Genomic DNA, 17,938 nt, shown 5'->3' with positions numbered 1-17,938 from the left:
TTACTATCTCGATCTCTCGATTTACTATCTCGAATGCTCGACTTACTATGTCATATCGACACTAAATTTCGCACTGTAAGGAATACGAGTGAAAAACATAAACCTACCTGCACATCTGCATCCATGTGGTTACTTGATACATGTTAACCGGATAATAAGTCGAGCGTTCGAGAAAGAAGAAATATGTGTGTCCTAAACCAGCCACCGTAGTATCTATATTTTTCTCGATATCAAAACTAACATATTTATTGCTCGCTTTCCCAAGTTAGACATACCGTACTATTTCATTCGTCACACGCTACATATTCTTACTTCCGGTTTACACAAAAACGCACATCCGGTCCGGTTAATTAGCTTTTTCTGGCCTTTTTTGGACCCTGTTTTATTCGTCGTTTTAATATCGGTAAGATCACGTTCAATATGGCGTCAATATTTCTGTATGGACGGCGATGAAATACCAGCTGATTGCAATTAGGACCAAAAGAGGCCAAAGATTTTGTCCCCGATACCGATACTTGGCTTTCGGCACGCCCCTGTGTCTCATTACAGGGTCCGACATCTTGATTGTCGGACACAAGGTATCACGTGGTATAGGATCTCGTTGTCAAGTGTAATCAAAGTCTTCGTTAATAGCAGCCTAAGGAGGCCTGTGGAGGGGGCGGGGGAGGGGGGGGGGGAGATATTTAAAGGAAATGAATATATATCCAAAAGCAAATGGAAACAACTGAAAGACGGGAATCTAAACCGGTACTCCCCCCCCCCTCCCCCGAAAATGTTAAACCCGAAAAAATATGGAAAGGGACAAGGTAGAAAAATATGGCAATTGAAAGAGATAAAATCTCTGTGAAGTCAATGTGATCACCCACAACCTGTCACCTGGACCGAGGCTATGTCACGAGACCACTCTTAGCCAGTCGCTATTTTACGTTACAAATTAGAGGTCGCATACAAAAGTTGTTCTACATACGTTGTTCAGTTCTAGAGATGGATTGAGATAGACATATATTAAGGAATACTGATTAACAAAGTAACACTATTTTTCTTCAGGATTCTTTATACTCAGTAAATGAATTGTTTATATATGAAATAGCGATAAGCTTGCTTGACAGACGATTACTCCAACATACTCTGATATACTGTTGAATGTTCCAACAGGGATTGGTCCGATCGATTGAGTCGAATCCTTCACTGTCCAATGTCGTGAGTTTATTAAACGTAACGATACTAGTTTATCTAAACAAATAAAGACAGACAGACAGACAGACACACAGACAGACACGTGACGTACTCGTCCACAGAGATTTCAATACTTGTTCTTCAAAACACATGAAGGTCGCGGAGTGTATCTCAGTAAATCTTTGTCCGCAAATGAAGCGTTGAAGCTGCAACAGACCGCCAATTAGTTAACACAACTACTAGCAACACCACAAATGATCTCAAATCAAAAACTTCGTTTGAAACGTTTTTTTCTAAAATGTTTATATGTAGAAGTCTTTATTTTTGTATCATTTCTAGGTGTGCTTTATTTTTGTATTACATGACATGATTCAGAATCTCCGCTTTGTACTAGCACCTGTTCGTGTTAACAGGTCCTTTACAGATCAGGAGAGACACAAACACGCAATTTAATTAAACCTTGCTTTATTTTAGGTTTCGATTTTCTATCGTGTTCGTCAATAAACGATGATAAAGAACAATCACAGAAGAATGTGTAAAATAACTGACCATCAATCAGTAATTCGCAGAGCCGAAAGAAAATAGCAAAATGGTTCTAGTATGTTGGTACCTTTAGCGGTTAATAGATACTTTTTTAACCTTTGTAATTGGACGACGTGGTGCACGTGCGGCTGAGGCGCGGTGCTGGGCCTAAGCCAGACGTATTAATTTAGTGTAGACTGGTCATATACGGAATGACATTTATCAACGACTAGTGGTATGGTCAGTTTGCTGAACCAATTTATCAGTTTGACTGGTCAGTGGTCTATGTATCGGTCAGCCATTTTATATAAACGTATACTCTACGGGGCGTGTAATCCGTGCGCGCGAACGAAACCATTTTTAGGAAACTATCGATTCTTACTTCCCTGATTAAAACATATCATTTTGTTCACAAGTCATGTTATCTATAATTAGCAAAACCGATAAATGAAATTGAGGTATTAAATAGAAAAATAGACCTTTATATATAGATGGCTTTACAATTTCTGCAATTACTTCAAGTAATACACTTTAAGTTATTCTTGTAATCTTAAAAAAATGGGATCGCTGTGTGTTTTACCGTTTGATGGCCCTAATGACCTTTTATGTGTTGACGAGCCGTTAAGAGTGAAATAATAATAATAATAATAGATTGCCGTTTTCCAAAACTAGCCTTGTAAACTGATCCAATGTATTAAGGTACACAATAGTGTATCCGGTATCAGTGTTGTAATGTATCCGGTATCAGTGTTGTAATGTATCCGGTATCAGTGTTGTAATATATCCGGAATCAGTGATGTAATATATCCGGAATCAGTGATGTTTGTGTATCCGGAATCAGTGATGTTTGTGTACCCGGAATCAGTGATGTTTGTGTATCCGGAATCAGTGATGTTTGTTTATCCGGAATCAGTGATGTTTGTATATCCGGAATCTGTGATGTTTGTGTATCCGGAATCAGTGATGTTTGTGTACCCGGAATCAGTGATGTTTGTGTATCCGGAATCAGTGATGTTTGTATATCCGGAATCAGTGATGTTTGTATATCCGGAATCTGTGATGTTTGTGTATCCGGAATCTGTGATGTTTGTGTATCCGGAATCAGTGATGTTTGTGTATCCGGAATCTGTGATGTTTGTGTATCCGGAATCTGTGATGTTTGTATATCCGGAATCAATAACAGCTGTGTATCTTTTCTTGCAGATAATACAACATGGCCGAGTCACAACTCACCAGTTTCCAGAAAGAAAAAATTCTGAGAGTTTTTAATATACTCTACGGTAAGTATTTTTTTTGTTTTGCGTCTGGTTCATATAGAGCTCTAGGTGATTCAGTACAGGGTTTATATAGAGCTCTAGGTGATTCAGTACAGGGTTTATATAGAGCTCTAGGTGATTCAGTACAGGGTTTATATAGAGCTCTAGGTGATTCAGTACAGGGTTTATATAGAGCTCTAGGTGATTCAGTACAGGGTTTATATAGAGCTCTAGGTGATTCAGTACAGGGTTTATATAGAGCTCTAGGTGATTCAGTACAGGGTTTATATAGAGCTCTAGGTGATTCAGTACAGGGTTTATATAGAGCTCTAGGTGATTCAGTACAGAGTTTATATATAGCTCTAGGTGATTCTCTAGGTGATTCAGTTCAGGGTTTATATAGAGCTCTAGGTGATTCAGTACAGGGTTTATATAGAGCTCTAGGTGATTCAGTACAGGGTTTATATAGAGCTCTAGGTGATTCAGTACAGGGTTTATATAGAGCTCTAGGTGATTCAGTACAGGGTTTATATAGAGCTCTAGGTGATTCAGTACAGGGTTTATATAGAGCTCTAGGTGATTCAGTACAGGGTTTATATAGAGCTCTAGGTGATTCAGTACAGGGTTTATATAGAGCTCTAGGTGATTCAGTACAGGGTTTATATAGAGCTCTAGGTGATTCAGTACAGGGTTTATATAGAGCTCTAGGTGATTCAGTACAGGGTTTATATAGAGCTCTAGGTGATTCAGTACAGGGTTCATATAGAGCTCTAGGTGATTCAGTACAGGGTTTATATAGAGCTCTAGGTGATTCAGTACAGGGTTTATATAGAGCTCTAGGTGATTCAGTACAGGGTTTATATAGAGCTCTAGGTGATTCAGTACAGGGTTTATATAGAGCTCTAGGTGATTCAGTACAGGGTTTATATAGAGCTCTAGGTGATTCAGTACAGGGTTTATATAGAGCTCTAGGTGATTCAGTACAGGGTTTATATAGAGCTCTAGGTGATTCAGTACAGGGTTTATATAGAGCTCTAGGTGATTCAGTACAGGGTTTATATAGAGCTCTAGATGATTCAGTACAGGGTTTATATAGAGCTGTAGGTGATTCAGCTCGGAGTTCATATAAGTTCCTACAGTGTGGTGTTATGGTATAGTGATGAGGAATGTTAAGTCCTAGTCCTTACAGAGTTCTGATTCGCCGTCAGTGATCACACTGGCTATATGAACATTGCCTAGTGTTTGGTACACCTTTGGAGATCATTATGGGACTTGCTTCATCGTAGAGAGCTGACTAAGAACTGAATGCTACCTGGCTTATATTGCTTTGACTTAATGAATAATTCCCCTATTGAAATTCCATTCTGCAACATTTACTTTATAAGGAAATGCTTGTTTTTCCATTTTCCGTTTCTGGAAGCCATTTCAGAAGTGAGGAAGTGTGTTGTGATATATTGAGCCCACTGGCACAAACGTTCATTTTACCTAAATGGTGTTTTCCTACCACCGGGAAATTTTTTATATATATCCTGACTTTTTTTATACGAATTTATACGATCAAACGTCCATTCTTGTTCCCGTCCTCAGCATCTTATTGAATATTACATGTAAATATATCATTTTGTAGCTAAAGAGTTGTGTAGTAATTCTCGACATACCTACATCGTACATTAAACCTATCAGTACCTGTACCATGGTGAGTCTAAATATTCCAAGAGAAAAACTCCGATTCATAAAGTCATATATCAACTGTTTTTACTAATTTTCAACAAGTTTATTTTCTTTCTAAATTTCATTAAGGACGTTATATCAGTAAATATAAAGACAAGTCGTGAAATTTGTAATAATTTATATTACGATATTATTTAACAACACAAAGAACTTTGAAACTTGAAATCTGCTGTATTGTCAGATACTCAGGGAAGATAATTATCTCTGTATTGTCAGATACTGCGGGGATATAGAGCTCTAGGTGATTCAGTACAGGTTTATATAGATACTAGGTGATTCAGTCTGTAATGTCATAATACTCCGGGGTTTATCTCTCTTATTGTCAGATACTCTAGGTGATTCAGTACAGGGTTTATATAGAGCTCTAGGTGATTCAGTACAGGGTTTATATAGAGCTCTAGGTGATTCAGTACAGAGTTTATATAGAGCTCTAGGTGATTCAGTACAGAGTTTATATAGAGCTCTAGGTGATTCAGTACAGGGTTTATATCTCTGTAATGTCAAATACTCCGGGAGTTTATATAGAGCTCAGTACAGGGTTTATATAGAGCTCTAGGTGTTTCAGTACAGGGTTTATATAGAACTCTAGGTGATTCAGTACAGGGTTTATATAGAGCTCTAGGTGATTCAGTACAGAGTTTATATAGAACTCTAGGTGATTCAGTACAGGGTTTATATAGAGCAGGGTTTATATAGAGCTCGAAGTGATTCAGTACAGGGTTTATATAGAGCTCTAGGTGATTCAGTACAGGGTTTATATAGTCTAGGTGATTCAGTACAGGGAGCTATATCTCTTTTGTGATTATCAGATATATCCGGGTGAGCTTTATATAGATCTCTGGTGATTGTCAGATTTATATAGAGCTCGGAGAGCTACAGGGTATATAGAGCTCTGTATTCAGTCAGGTTTATATAGAGCTCTAGGTGATTCAGTACAGAGTTTATATAGAGCTCTAGGTGATTCAGTACAGAGTTTATATAGAGCTCTAGGTGATTCAGTACAGAGTTTATATAGAGCTCTAGGTGATTCAGTACAGGGTTTATATAGAGCTCTAGGTGATTCAGTACAGGGTTTATATAGAGATATCCGGGGAGCTAACTCTCTCTTGTATTGTCAGATACTCTAGGGAGCTATAGATCTCTAGGTGATTCAGTACTCCGGTTTATATAGAGCTCTGTATTGTCAGATACTCCGGGGAGCTAATTATCTCTATATTGTCAGATACTTCGGGGAGCTAACTCTCTTTTGTATTATCAGATACTCCGGGGAGCTAATGATCTCTGTATTGTCAGATACTCCGAGGAGCTAAATACCTGCTGTAATGTCAGATACTCCGGGAGCTAACTATCTCTGTATTGTCAAATACTCCGGGGAGCTAACTCTCTTTTGTATTGTCAGATACTCCGGGGAGCTAAGTATCTCTGTATTTTCAGATACTCCGGTGAGCTAATTTACTCTGTATTGTCAGATACTCTGGGGAGCTAACTATCACTGTATTGTCAGATACTCCGGGGAGCTAACTATCTCTGTATTGTCAAATACTCCGGGGAGCTAACTATCTCTGTATTGTCCGATACTCCGGGGAGCTAACTCTCTGCTGTATTTTCATATACTCCGGGGAGCTAACTCTCTCCTGTATTGTCAGATACTCCGGGGAGCTAACTATCTCTGTATTTTCAGATACTCCGGGGAGCTAACTATCTCTGTATTGTCAGATACTCCGGAGAGCTAACTATCTCTGTACTGTCAGATACTCTGGGGAGCTAAGTATCTCTGTATTTTCAGATACTCCGGTTAGCTAATTTACTCTGTATTGTCAGATACTCCGGGGAGCTAGCTATCTCTATATTGTCAGATACTTCGGGGAGCTAACTATCTCTGTAATGTCAAATACTCCGGGGAGCTAACTATCTCTCTATTTTCAGATACTCCGGGGAGCTAACTCTCTCTGTATTGTCAGATACTCCGGGGAGCTAACTCTCTGCTGTAATGTCAGATACTCCGGGGAGCTAATGATCTCTGTATTGTCAGATACTCCGGGGAGCTAACTATCTCTGTATTGTCAGATACTCCGGGGAGCTAATTATCTCTGTATTGGCAGATACTCCGGGGAGCTAACTCTCTCTGTATTGTCAGATACTCCGGGGAGCTAAGTATCTCTATATTGTCAGATACTTCGGGGAGCTAACTCTCTCTTGTATTGTCAGATACTCTAGGGAGCTAAGTATCTCTGTATTTTCAGATACTCCGGTGAGCTAATTTACTCTGTATTGTCAGATACTCCGGGGAGCTAGCTATCTCTATATTGTCAGATACTTCGGGGAGCTAACTATCTCTGTAATGTCAGATACTCCGGGGAGCTAACTCTCTCTTGTATTGTCAGATACTCTAGGGAGCTAAGTATCTCTGTATTTTCAGATACTCCGGTGAGCTAATTTACTCTGTATTGTCAGATACTCCGGGGAGCTAGCTATCTCTATATTGTCAGATACTTCGGGGAGCTAACTATCTCTGTAATGTCAAATACTCCGGGGAGCTAACTCTCTTTTGTATTATCAGATACTCCGGGGAGCTAATGATCTCTGTATTGTCAGATACTCCGAGGAGCTAAATACCTGCTGTAATGTCAGATACTCCGGGGAGCTAACTATCTCTGTATTGTCAAATACTCCGGGGAGCTAACTCTCTTTTGTATTGTCAGATACTCCGGGGAGCTAAGTATCTCTGTATTTTCAGATACTCCGGTGAGCTAATTTACTCTGTATTGTCAGATACTCTGGGGAGCTAACTATCACTGTATTGTCAGATACTCCGGGGAGCTAACTATCTCTGTATTGTCAAATACTCCGGGGAGCTAACTATCTCTGTATTGTCCGATACTCCGGGGAGCTAACTCTCTGCTGTATTTTCATATACTCCGGGGAGCTAACTCTCTCCTGTATTGTCAGATACTCCGGGGAGCTAACTATCTCTGTATTGTCAGATACTCCGGAGAGTCAGATACTCCGGAGAGCTAACTATCTCTGTACTGTCAGATACTCCGGGGAGCTAAATACCTGCTGTAATGTCAGATACTCCGGGGAGCTAATTATCTCTGTAATGTCAGAAACTCCGGGGAGCTAATGATCTCTGTATTGTCAGATACTCCGGGGAGCTAAATACCTGCTGTAATGTCAGATACTCCGGGGAGCTAATGGTCTCTGTATTGTCAGATACTCCGGGGAGCTAACTATCGCTGTATTGTCAAATACTCCGGGGAGCTAATTATCTCTGTAATGTCAGATACTCAGTGGAGCTAACTATCGCTGTATTGTCAGATACTCCGGGGAGCTAACTCTCTCTGTATTGTCAGATACTCCGGGGAGCTAGCTATCTCTATATTGTCAGACACTTCGGGGAGCTAACTATCTCTGTAATGTCAAATACTCCGGGGAGCTAACTCTCTTTTGTATTATCAGATACTCCGGGGAGCTAATTATCTCTGTAATGTCAGATACTCAGTGGAGCTAAGTATCTCTATATTGTCAGATACTCCGGGGAGCTAACTATCTCTGTATTGTCAAATACTCCGGGGAGCTAACTCTCTCCTGTATTGTCAGATACTCCGGGGAGCTAACTATCTCTGTATTGTCAAATACTCCGGGGAGCTAACTATCTCTGTATTGTCCGATACTCCGGGGAGCTAACTCTCTGCTGCAATGTCATATATAAATTCAACTTCACTCTTAAAGTTTTAGACTGGGAAACAGTTATTGTGTTTTTCTCACTTATTGTTCTTCAGAAATAAAAGTAAATATTGACTTAGTGTGGTATTTTCCTTTCAGATAGCAATAAAGATGGCTTCATAGAAGAGAGAGACTTCGTAATGGCGATTGAGGTTTGTATGTTTTTGTAATTTGATTTTATCCATGTGTATCAGCCTGTGACCTTCATCCCAGTCTGTCGATCTTTTACCTTCACCAAAGTTTGTCAGTTTGTGACATTTACTCTAGTTACTCAGTCGACGGCCTTCACCTCAGTTATATCAGTTTATGACCTTCACCCCAGTCTTGTGTTTGTGACCTTCAACTCAGTGTATAAGTCTGTGATGTTACAAAAAGACTGTCGCTTTCTATGACCTTTAACCCACTCTATCAATCTGTGACTTTCATCCCAGTTTACAAGTCTGTGACCTTTAACCCAATCTATCAATCTGTGCCTTGCATCCCAGTTTACAAGTCTGTGACCTTTAACCCACTCTATCAATCTGTGACTTTCATCCCAGTTTGTAAGTCTGTGACCTTTAACCCACTCTTTCAATCTGTGACTTTCATCCCAGTTTATAAGTCTGTGACCTTTAACCCACTTTATCAATCTGTTACTTTCATCCCAGTTTGTAAGTCTGTGACCTTTAACCCACTCTATCAATCTGTGACTTTCATCCCAGTTTATAAGTCTGTGACCTTTAACCCACTCTATCAATCTGTTACTTTCATCCCAGTTTGTAAGTCTGTGACCTTTAACCCACTCTATCAATCTGTGACTTTCATCCCAGTTTGTAAGTCTGTGACCTTTAACCCACTCTATCAATCTGTGACTTTCATCCCAGTTTATAAGTCTGTGACCTATAACCCACTCTATCAATCTGTGACTTTCATCCCAGTTTATAAGTCTGTGACCTTTAACCCACTCTATCAATCTGTGACTTTCATCCATGTTTACAAGGCTGTGACCTTTAACCCACTCTATCAATCTGTGACTTTCATCCCAGTTTATAAGTCTGTGACCTTTAACCCACTCTATCAAGCTGTGACTTTCATCCCAGTTTGTAAGTCTGTGACCTTTAACCCACTCTATCAATCTGTGACTTTCATCCATGTTTGTAAGTCTGTGACCTTTAACCCACTCTATCAATCTGTGACTTTCATCCCAGTTTATAAGTCTGTGACCTATAACCCACTCTATCAAGCTGTGACTTTCATCCCAGTTTGTAAGTCTGTGACCTTTAACCCACTCTATCAATCTGTGACTTTCATCCCAGTAATACGGTTGTGGCCTTACAGCAGCAAATCAGTCTCTGTGGCCATCACTTTGATTCCAACAGCACTGAAACTGTCATTTTTCGTTTAAACTGAATTAAGTGACAGGAACCAGACGGTTGTTCTCTAGAGTATGGCGTACACGTCCATTTGAAATAACATAACCAAAAATCAATTTTAAGAATAGATGAAATAAAATCGGAAAATATAGACTCAGTTGCCAAGTGATTTTTTTTAAAGATTGGCCAGTAGGTAGATTTCTACTTACTTAGGGCGATCTTGTTAGGTTATTGATTGGTGTGGTATTGTGCGGAATGGTGTCTGACTATAGCGAGATTTACCTGTCAGGACTGTTTGTCGATCACACTTAACCTCTAGCAGGAACACTTAAATCAATGCATAATCCCACTGCTTTGTGTCTATTATGAAACAATTAAATTCGTATGTGTCTATTTCCACAATCTGGTATTGAATCGTAGTGTTTCATTATTATTTATCTGTGATGTAAATTTGTGTTTATACATTCACATTTGAAGCCCGGATGTTTTGATGTATATTTTGGTGGGTCGCTGATGAAACTTTTTTTTAAAATCTTCCCCTTGGAGAACTAGAATACAGAAAAGCGTACTGTTTCGCGACGACATTCGAAAATCTCTGTATTACGTTGTTAATTTTTCAAGTTTTTTTTTCTATGTTAATTTTTGTTGGTTAAATATCAGAAGTGTAACTGTAAGAGAAGAACCTTAATATGGTTGGAAATATCAAATTTTTTGTAATAATAGATTTCAATTATCAATAAACAAATAAACGAAATCAATAATCGATAATCGATAACATTGATCTCCTCAGAGACACATCAATCAACGAAATTAATAAATCGATAATCGATAACATTGAACTCCTCAGAGACACATCAATCAACGAAATTAATAAATCGATAATCGATAACATTGATCTCCTCAGAGACACATCAATCAACGAAATCAATAAATCGATAATCGATAACATTGATCTCCTCAGAGACACATCAATCAACGAAATCAATAAATCGATAATCGATAACATTGATCTCCTCAGAGACACATCAATCAACGAAATCAATAATCGATAATCGATAACATTGAACTCCTCAGAGACACATCAATCAACGAAATCAATAATCAATAATCGATAACATTGATCTCCTCAGAGACACATCAATCAACGAAATCAATAATCAATAATCGATAACATTGATCTCCTCAGAGACACATCAATCAACGAAATCAATAAATCGATAATCGATAACATTGATCTCCTCAGAGACACATCAATCAACGAAATCAATAATCGATAATCGATAACATTGAACTCCTCAGAGACACATCAATCAACGAAATCAATAATCAATAATCGATAACATTGATCTCCTCAGAGACACATCAATCAACGAAATCAATAATCAATAATCGATAACATTGATCTCCTCAGAGACACATCAATCAACGAAATCAATAAATCGATAATCGATAACATTGATCTCCTCAGAGACACATCAATCAACGAAATCAATAATCGATAATCGATAACATTGAACTCCTCAGAGACACATCAATCAACGAAATCAATAATCGATAACATTGAACTCCTCAGAGACACATCAATCAACGAAATCAATGGCGGACTAAAATCGAAGGAACTATTTGTTCATTGGGGGACGTTTGTATTGATCAATTATCAAACATTGTGGAAATTCGGCGGGAAATCAGACATGCTCCGTCCAAAGTTTTGTGATATAATGAGCCATGTGTTTGATTGGTTATGCAGATAGGTGTGTGTACTATTGAATGTAGCAATCTCCCTGTGTATCTGTTTCTGCTAATTGAGAAAAGCGTGTACATTGTCGTAGAATACATAACGCAATCTTAGTTCACAGTTGCTTAGACATCATTCTTCCTTCAATAAAAAAATTAATCACTGACATATATTTCAAATCTCTTGTTGCGTTCGCTGGCGTCCTCAGAGGCCCTTTGTGAGAGGGATCTGGCATTGTGTGGGCTTCAAATCGATATAGACTAGCTACAGTGTCTATATGTGATGCCATCTCTAGCGCGATTTGGCCGGATATTACCTGGATATGCGGGAATCTGTCTAATAATCGATTACCAGGTATACAGATCAGAAACATGCGCGTGCTTCCTCCGTGGTAAACGAGCTCGTGCAGTCATCCGACTTCCTCCGTGGTAAACGAGCTCGTGCTGTCATCCTACTTCCTCTGTGGTAAATGAGTTCCTGCATTATCCGACTTCCTCCGCGAGAGTGTGTAATCACACGACTTCTTTCGTAAACATGCACGTGTAGTAACCGGCTTTCCTCCGTGGTAAGCATGCGCGTTTAGTCACCTTACTTCACCTGTGGTTAACAAGCTGGACCGCTTTCGCTTAACCCGGTTGAAACGGTTCAGGTGGTCTGAAATTATTCCACGAACGCACATGTACCGAATATTGGATCTGATATATATGTAAATCTCAAAATGCAGTTTCTGATATTTTTTTTTTGTTTGGATTGAAACAATGAAAAAATACCACCCATTTTAGCTCATACTTAATAGCATGATGCTTCTAGAAATAACTGGGTGCACCGACTTTACCTTTTGTTGAAATTCTGAAAACTAATGATATTCAGTAAAGTAAGTTCCGAAGAGGTACGGCTGGGCCCCTCAATCTACGCTTGCCGAACAGTCCAGCCTCGGTCCCGATCTGTACCTGGCGTTTTCCTTGGGGGTGATACCCTCAGCAACACCTTCATTGTGAACACACGTGGTATACGACTGTTGTTGGCCTCTTACATAGAATATATTCTATAAGATACGCTTATGTTCCTGTCTAATATATCCCCTGGTTAATAATTACTGACGTCATCAGTCATATTTCTGTCGTCGACTCATTGACGAAATACATTCATTTCTCTTAAGGTCATCTGACCTGAACATTTCAGGAAGACCAACACTGTCATCGCGTGTTCTAGTCCAAAGTTAATTTTTGGACAGTCCGAAATTCACAGCCATCTTGAAAAAAATAACCTTGTCCATTTCAACTGTTGTCATTTAGCTGAAAATTGATCGAGATGTGTATTGAGCAAGACAAAACGTGTTGTCATTTTCTCAGACTCGTAAAAACTCTGACGTGAGAATCGACACAGCTATCGCGTAAATACGTTTTTCCTAAACTCGCCTTTCAACATTCTCCTCATGTTTTTTCACGAATGGAATTCGTTAAGCTTGCCTTAAATTACCTGCGATGATCCTGACCAAGTATTGTTAGTTTTTAAATTGATCTGAAATCATTTGAACACATCTGAAACTACTAAGGTGTCGTTTGAGCCATCGTGCCGAATATTTGTGGAAACACCGACAAAGTGCTGGTATTTTTCAGCCTTTTCAAAAAGTTGGCAAGGCAACCGCCACGCCCATTTTGCAACATAATTTCACAAAGTCATGTTTTCCTGACAAACACTTATTTCAACCTTTTATTTTCAAGTTGTGTCAGTGGGATTCAAACTAATCTTGATTGAATTGATCAAGAGCTGGTATCAATTAACTGATGTTTATTTTTTTCGGGAATTGCCGAAATCCAATATGGCCGCCATGACCGCCATATTGAAAAAGCAAATTCTAAAACATTTTCTCTAATTTTATTGGTACCAACGAGGTAATGCGTTGTAGGAAAACATTAAACGAAGAAGTTTGTATCGATTTGTTACTGCAGTTTTGATCACGTGGGGTTTACCACTACTGTTGTGTCATCTACCGTTCTACTTAGACCGTCCAGGCCCATTGGACCTCTTGTAGTACATCACAGCATTCATGGTATAGTTTTTTCATTATTCATTCCCATGAAGACTTCTGATGTATTTGGACCAAATTTACGGCTGTAAAGAGAATGCCTTAATGATATTTACGAAATGTACTATATCATCGAACTCGGAATTGTTATTTAAACCACCAAACAAAAACACACGGCTTACCGAGAAATTAAAAAACAACTTTTCGGGTATGTCGCGATTTCGTTATCACTCCATATTCTTCATTATCAAATCTATTGGCAAAAAGGTCTCCCGGCACCACTCAGTAGAAAAAAGGTGAATTCTTTTCAAGTGCAGTCAATGCTTGATGTGTTTGGTGTCATTTCTCGCCAGCTTAGTACAATTATGTTGATCAATACAAATTTAAAGAAGTCTTATAAAGAAGGTTAAGATCTGTGTTTTGTATTTCAGAAAATCCGTAAGATCCTGGAGTGGCCGGTGGATTGTAAGAAACACAAGGAGACACAGGAAGCCCTTGGATTGATCTGGAAGGGATTACGAGCGTATGCTGACGTCAACGCTGTATGTGTATCACGTGATAAACATGGCACGCCATATGTTAAAACAATAGATATCAAACACGACAGCCTAGTTTCAAAACTGTCACCATAAAATGTATTTATCTCCTACTTTGACCTTTCCTTGTATACGAGGTTACTGGAACTCGCTGGAATCTTCAATATTTTTCAGCAAATATTCGACATGCCTGTCATATCGATTTTTTTTTATTTCATTAAATTGATGAATGTCATCCAAGGGATTAGCTAGTCAAAGGTGAGCTGGAAACTCGATTTGATATATTATTGTTTCTACAAATTATTTCTTGAAGAAATGATGTGTGGTTAAAAAAAACTTAATCATTTTTTTTTTCAATAAATCTTAGAAAACCTACAATCTTTAAAAGTCCCATGATACATGATGACAGTGACATATAAATTGTGCTCAGAGCCGCGCGCACTACCCAACAGAAGTAGGTAACGACACCTCACAACCTACATACCCAGCCACAGACAACAGATGGCGCCACCGCCCACTTATTTCTTCCGTTTTGATTTATTAACGAAATACGTTTTTTAAATGTCAGTATGTAAGAAAAAAAATGTGTTACAGGACGACCGTGTGTCCCAGGAAGAATGGGTCCGGATGTGGGAGGACTGCATCAGAAGTAACACCGTCCCCGAATGGCAGCAGAAGTTCATGGACTTTATGTTCAACGTCAACGATAAATCAGGTATTCGAAAACGGATGAGTTCGTTTCTTACGTGCCCAGGTCAAAATAACGATAAATGGAACAGGGCCCTGGACGATTTCGTTTCTTACGTGCCCAGGTCGAAATAACGATAAATGGAACAGGGCCCTGGACGATTTCGTTTCTTACGTGCCCAGGTCAAAATAACGATAAATGGAACAGGGCCCTGGACGATTTCGTTTCTTACGTGCCCAGGTCGAAATAACGATAAATGGAACAGGGACCTGGACGATTTCGTTTCTAACGTGTCCAGGTCAAAATAACGATAAATGGAACAGGGCCCTGGACGATTTCGTTTCTTACGTGCCCAGGTCGAAATAACGATAAATGGAACAGGGCCCTGGACGATTTCGTTTCTTACGTGTCCAGGTCGAAATAACGATAAATGGAACAGGGACCTGGACGATTTCGTTTCTTACGTGTCCAGGTCAAAATAAAGATGTATGTGAAAGGGACCTGGACGATTTCGTTTCTTACGTGCCCAGGTCTAAATAACGATGTATGTGAAAGGGACCTGGACGATTTCGTTTCTTACGTGCCCAGGTCTAAATAACGATAAATGGAACAGGGACCTGGACGATTTCTTTTCTTACGTGTCCAGGTCAAAATAACGATAAATGGAACAGGGCCCTGGACGATTTCATTTCTTACGTGCCCAGGTCAGAATAACGATGTATGTGACAGGGACCTGGACGATTTCGTTTCTTACGTGTCCAGGTCGAAATAACGATAAATGGAACAGGGACCTGGACGATTTCTTTTCTTACGTGTCCAGGTCAAAATAACGATAAATGGAACAGGGCCCTGGACGATTTCATTTCTTACGTGCCCAGGTCAGAATAACGATGTATGTGACAGGGACCTGGACGATTTCGTTTCTTACGTGTCCAGGTCGAAATAACGATAAATGGAACAGGGCCCTGGACGATTTCGTTTCTTACGTGCCCAGGTCGAAATAACGATAAATGGAACAGGGCCCTGGACGATTTCGTTTCTTACGTGTCCAGGTCGAAATAACGATAAATGGAACAGGGACCTGGACGATTTCGTTTCTAACGTGCCCAGGTCTAAATAACGATGTATGTGACAGGGACCTGGACAATTTCGGTTATTATGAGTCAAGGTCAAGTTTTTTAGCAGAGCTTTCAAATTTAGATTGCAAACAGTTCTACGTTAGGCTGCAAAAAATGGTCTGACGTACTCTTTATCATGTAATGTCGATATGATTAGATATGTAATAGAAAACAATGATGTTATTTTTTCGTATAAGCTCATCGACACACCATGATGCCATAAAGAAATTGTGAAATGTCGTCAAACACGAGAAGACAATAGTATGACGTCATTACGGAGACAATGTAGTGTAAATATAGGGCACAATTAACGTATTTAATTTGACGCTTTCAAAGTTTAACACATTATCAGTTTTTTGCTTTATAACAATTCCCGCACCCACAAAAACGATTACATACAATCAAGTTTTAACGAAATAAAACACAAACGGTGAAATAAGATTGTCGCCAGAATATCTGTGTTTGTAGTCACTTGTAGAATACAGAATTAAATCGGAACTTGAAATAATTTCTGTTTCACTTAATACTACATTTAAGTAAGATATTAGTAAGATAAAAAAAATTCCCGGAATCGTTGAAAAGGTGTTGCTTGAATTTGAAACTCTTGTGATATACTGAAAAGTGGATTGTTCTACCTCCCTAAGGGATGTTTACAACCATTAATGATTATGTATAAGTACATAACTATGTTTAGGTTAGTGTTTATTATTGACATCAGCCAATGAGATTCACATGTTTGTGTCAGGTGACAACGAGATTGACGAAACGGAGTACAAGACTTACTACCAAAATTACATCTCGGTGGAAGATTGTGAGAAGGCCTTCCAAAAGATATCAGGTGTAAGTATTATCCTCCCGTGACGAACTAAACCTCCCAAGTCTCCCATTTTCTAAAATTTTGGCGATATCACGTGAGATAATATCTGCATTTTGACAAAACTAATATGTACTTGTAATTTAAGATCGACGACTATCATTCAGATAACAGGTTTGAATATTACAAAAATCGAGACAGCGGAGTTTCCATGTTTATGGTTAAATACACTTGTTATCTCGACAGGGGAAGAACATCTCTCGATCTGAGTTCAGTCAGCTCTGGAAGGAGTATTTTTTCTCAGATGACCGTCAGGCGAGAGGAAACTATCTGTTTGGCGTCCCAGAATTCCTGGCTGCGTGAAATGTCACGTGGTCAGTTGATGTTTCTATTCATAGCCTAGAGACCTCGTGAAAAAGCACGTGATCTGGCTCTCGACGAACACGGAGCGATTGATTTTCTGTCTCAGTGAATGTAAAGATTGGAAGTTCTAGTGTAGTCACATGACCGGATGTTCATCGAAAATGATAACTTGTCCACTTCATACATTGTGTCTCTCGTCACTTCTCGGATGGGTCTCGTGATGTCACGTGATTCCTTTTTTTAATGATCAGATTTTATTTCTATTTTTTATTTACTTATTTTTTTCTAGAATGGTAAATAGCTCTAATTTGTCAGAAATATGATTCATTCCTTAAAACAATATGGCCACACAGACATGGTATGACAGTTCTGTTATAATATTTATTGGTGTATGTATAACGTGATTAACTTTTCAACATTACGAGTTGAAAAAAAAAACCATTCCTTAATCTTAGTAAAAAATGTAATTTTTATAATGTATTCAAAGATTCGTTCCCAAATCTTATGAATTATGATTCTAACGGTTGCATGTGATATTGTCTTTTCTTCACATGAGTCAGGTTACAGATGGCTCGGTACATATATATAACATAGGAAGATATATGTTTTCTTGTTTTTTTTCTCCGTAATTTCATTCTGATTTTAGACCGTCCCAAACATTAATCTAATATGAACGGAACAGGGTATAAACTAGATAAAAGTTACGGATGAAATGTATAGTGCTTAGTAATTTAACTTGATATTTTCTTTTGAAAAAAGGGTCGTATTCACGTCATTATTATTTCGTGTCTAACGCTTATTGCGAATGCAATCATAAAAAAAAACTATTTGCATATTAGAAAAATCGTTCCCACGAGATCTAGTTGTTAAGTGATCACTTTACGTTCATATT

General features: G+C 38.8%; 1 protein-coding gene across 1 annotated transcript; it reads left to right on the top strand.

Moving 5' to 3' along the window:
• The first annotated feature begins 2,911 nt into the window (after positions 1-2,911).
• LOC132554887 (sarcoplasmic calcium-binding proteins I, III, and IV-like) lies at positions 2,912-17,046 on the top strand. Its single transcript, XM_060219220.1, has 6 exons — positions 2,912-2,978; positions 8,511-8,563; positions 13,959-14,069; positions 14,658-14,778; positions 16,615-16,709; positions 16,930-17,046. The coding sequence occupies exons 1-6, from the start codon at positions 2,912-2,914 to the stop codon at positions 17,044-17,046; spliced, it is 564 nt and encodes a 187-aa protein (XP_060075203.1).
• Positions 17,047-17,938: the final 892 nt, after the last annotated feature.

This window comes from Ylistrum balloti, unplaced genomic scaffold (assembly GCF_031769215.1).
Source record: "Ylistrum balloti isolate Yb309-2 unplaced genomic scaffold, AGI_CSIRO_Ybal_v1 Utg370448, whole genome shotgun sequence".
Taxonomy (NCBI): Eukaryota; Metazoa; Mollusca; class Bivalvia; order Pectinida; family Pectinidae; genus Ylistrum; species Ylistrum balloti.
This window is presented reverse-complemented; position numbering and strand designations above follow the sequence as displayed.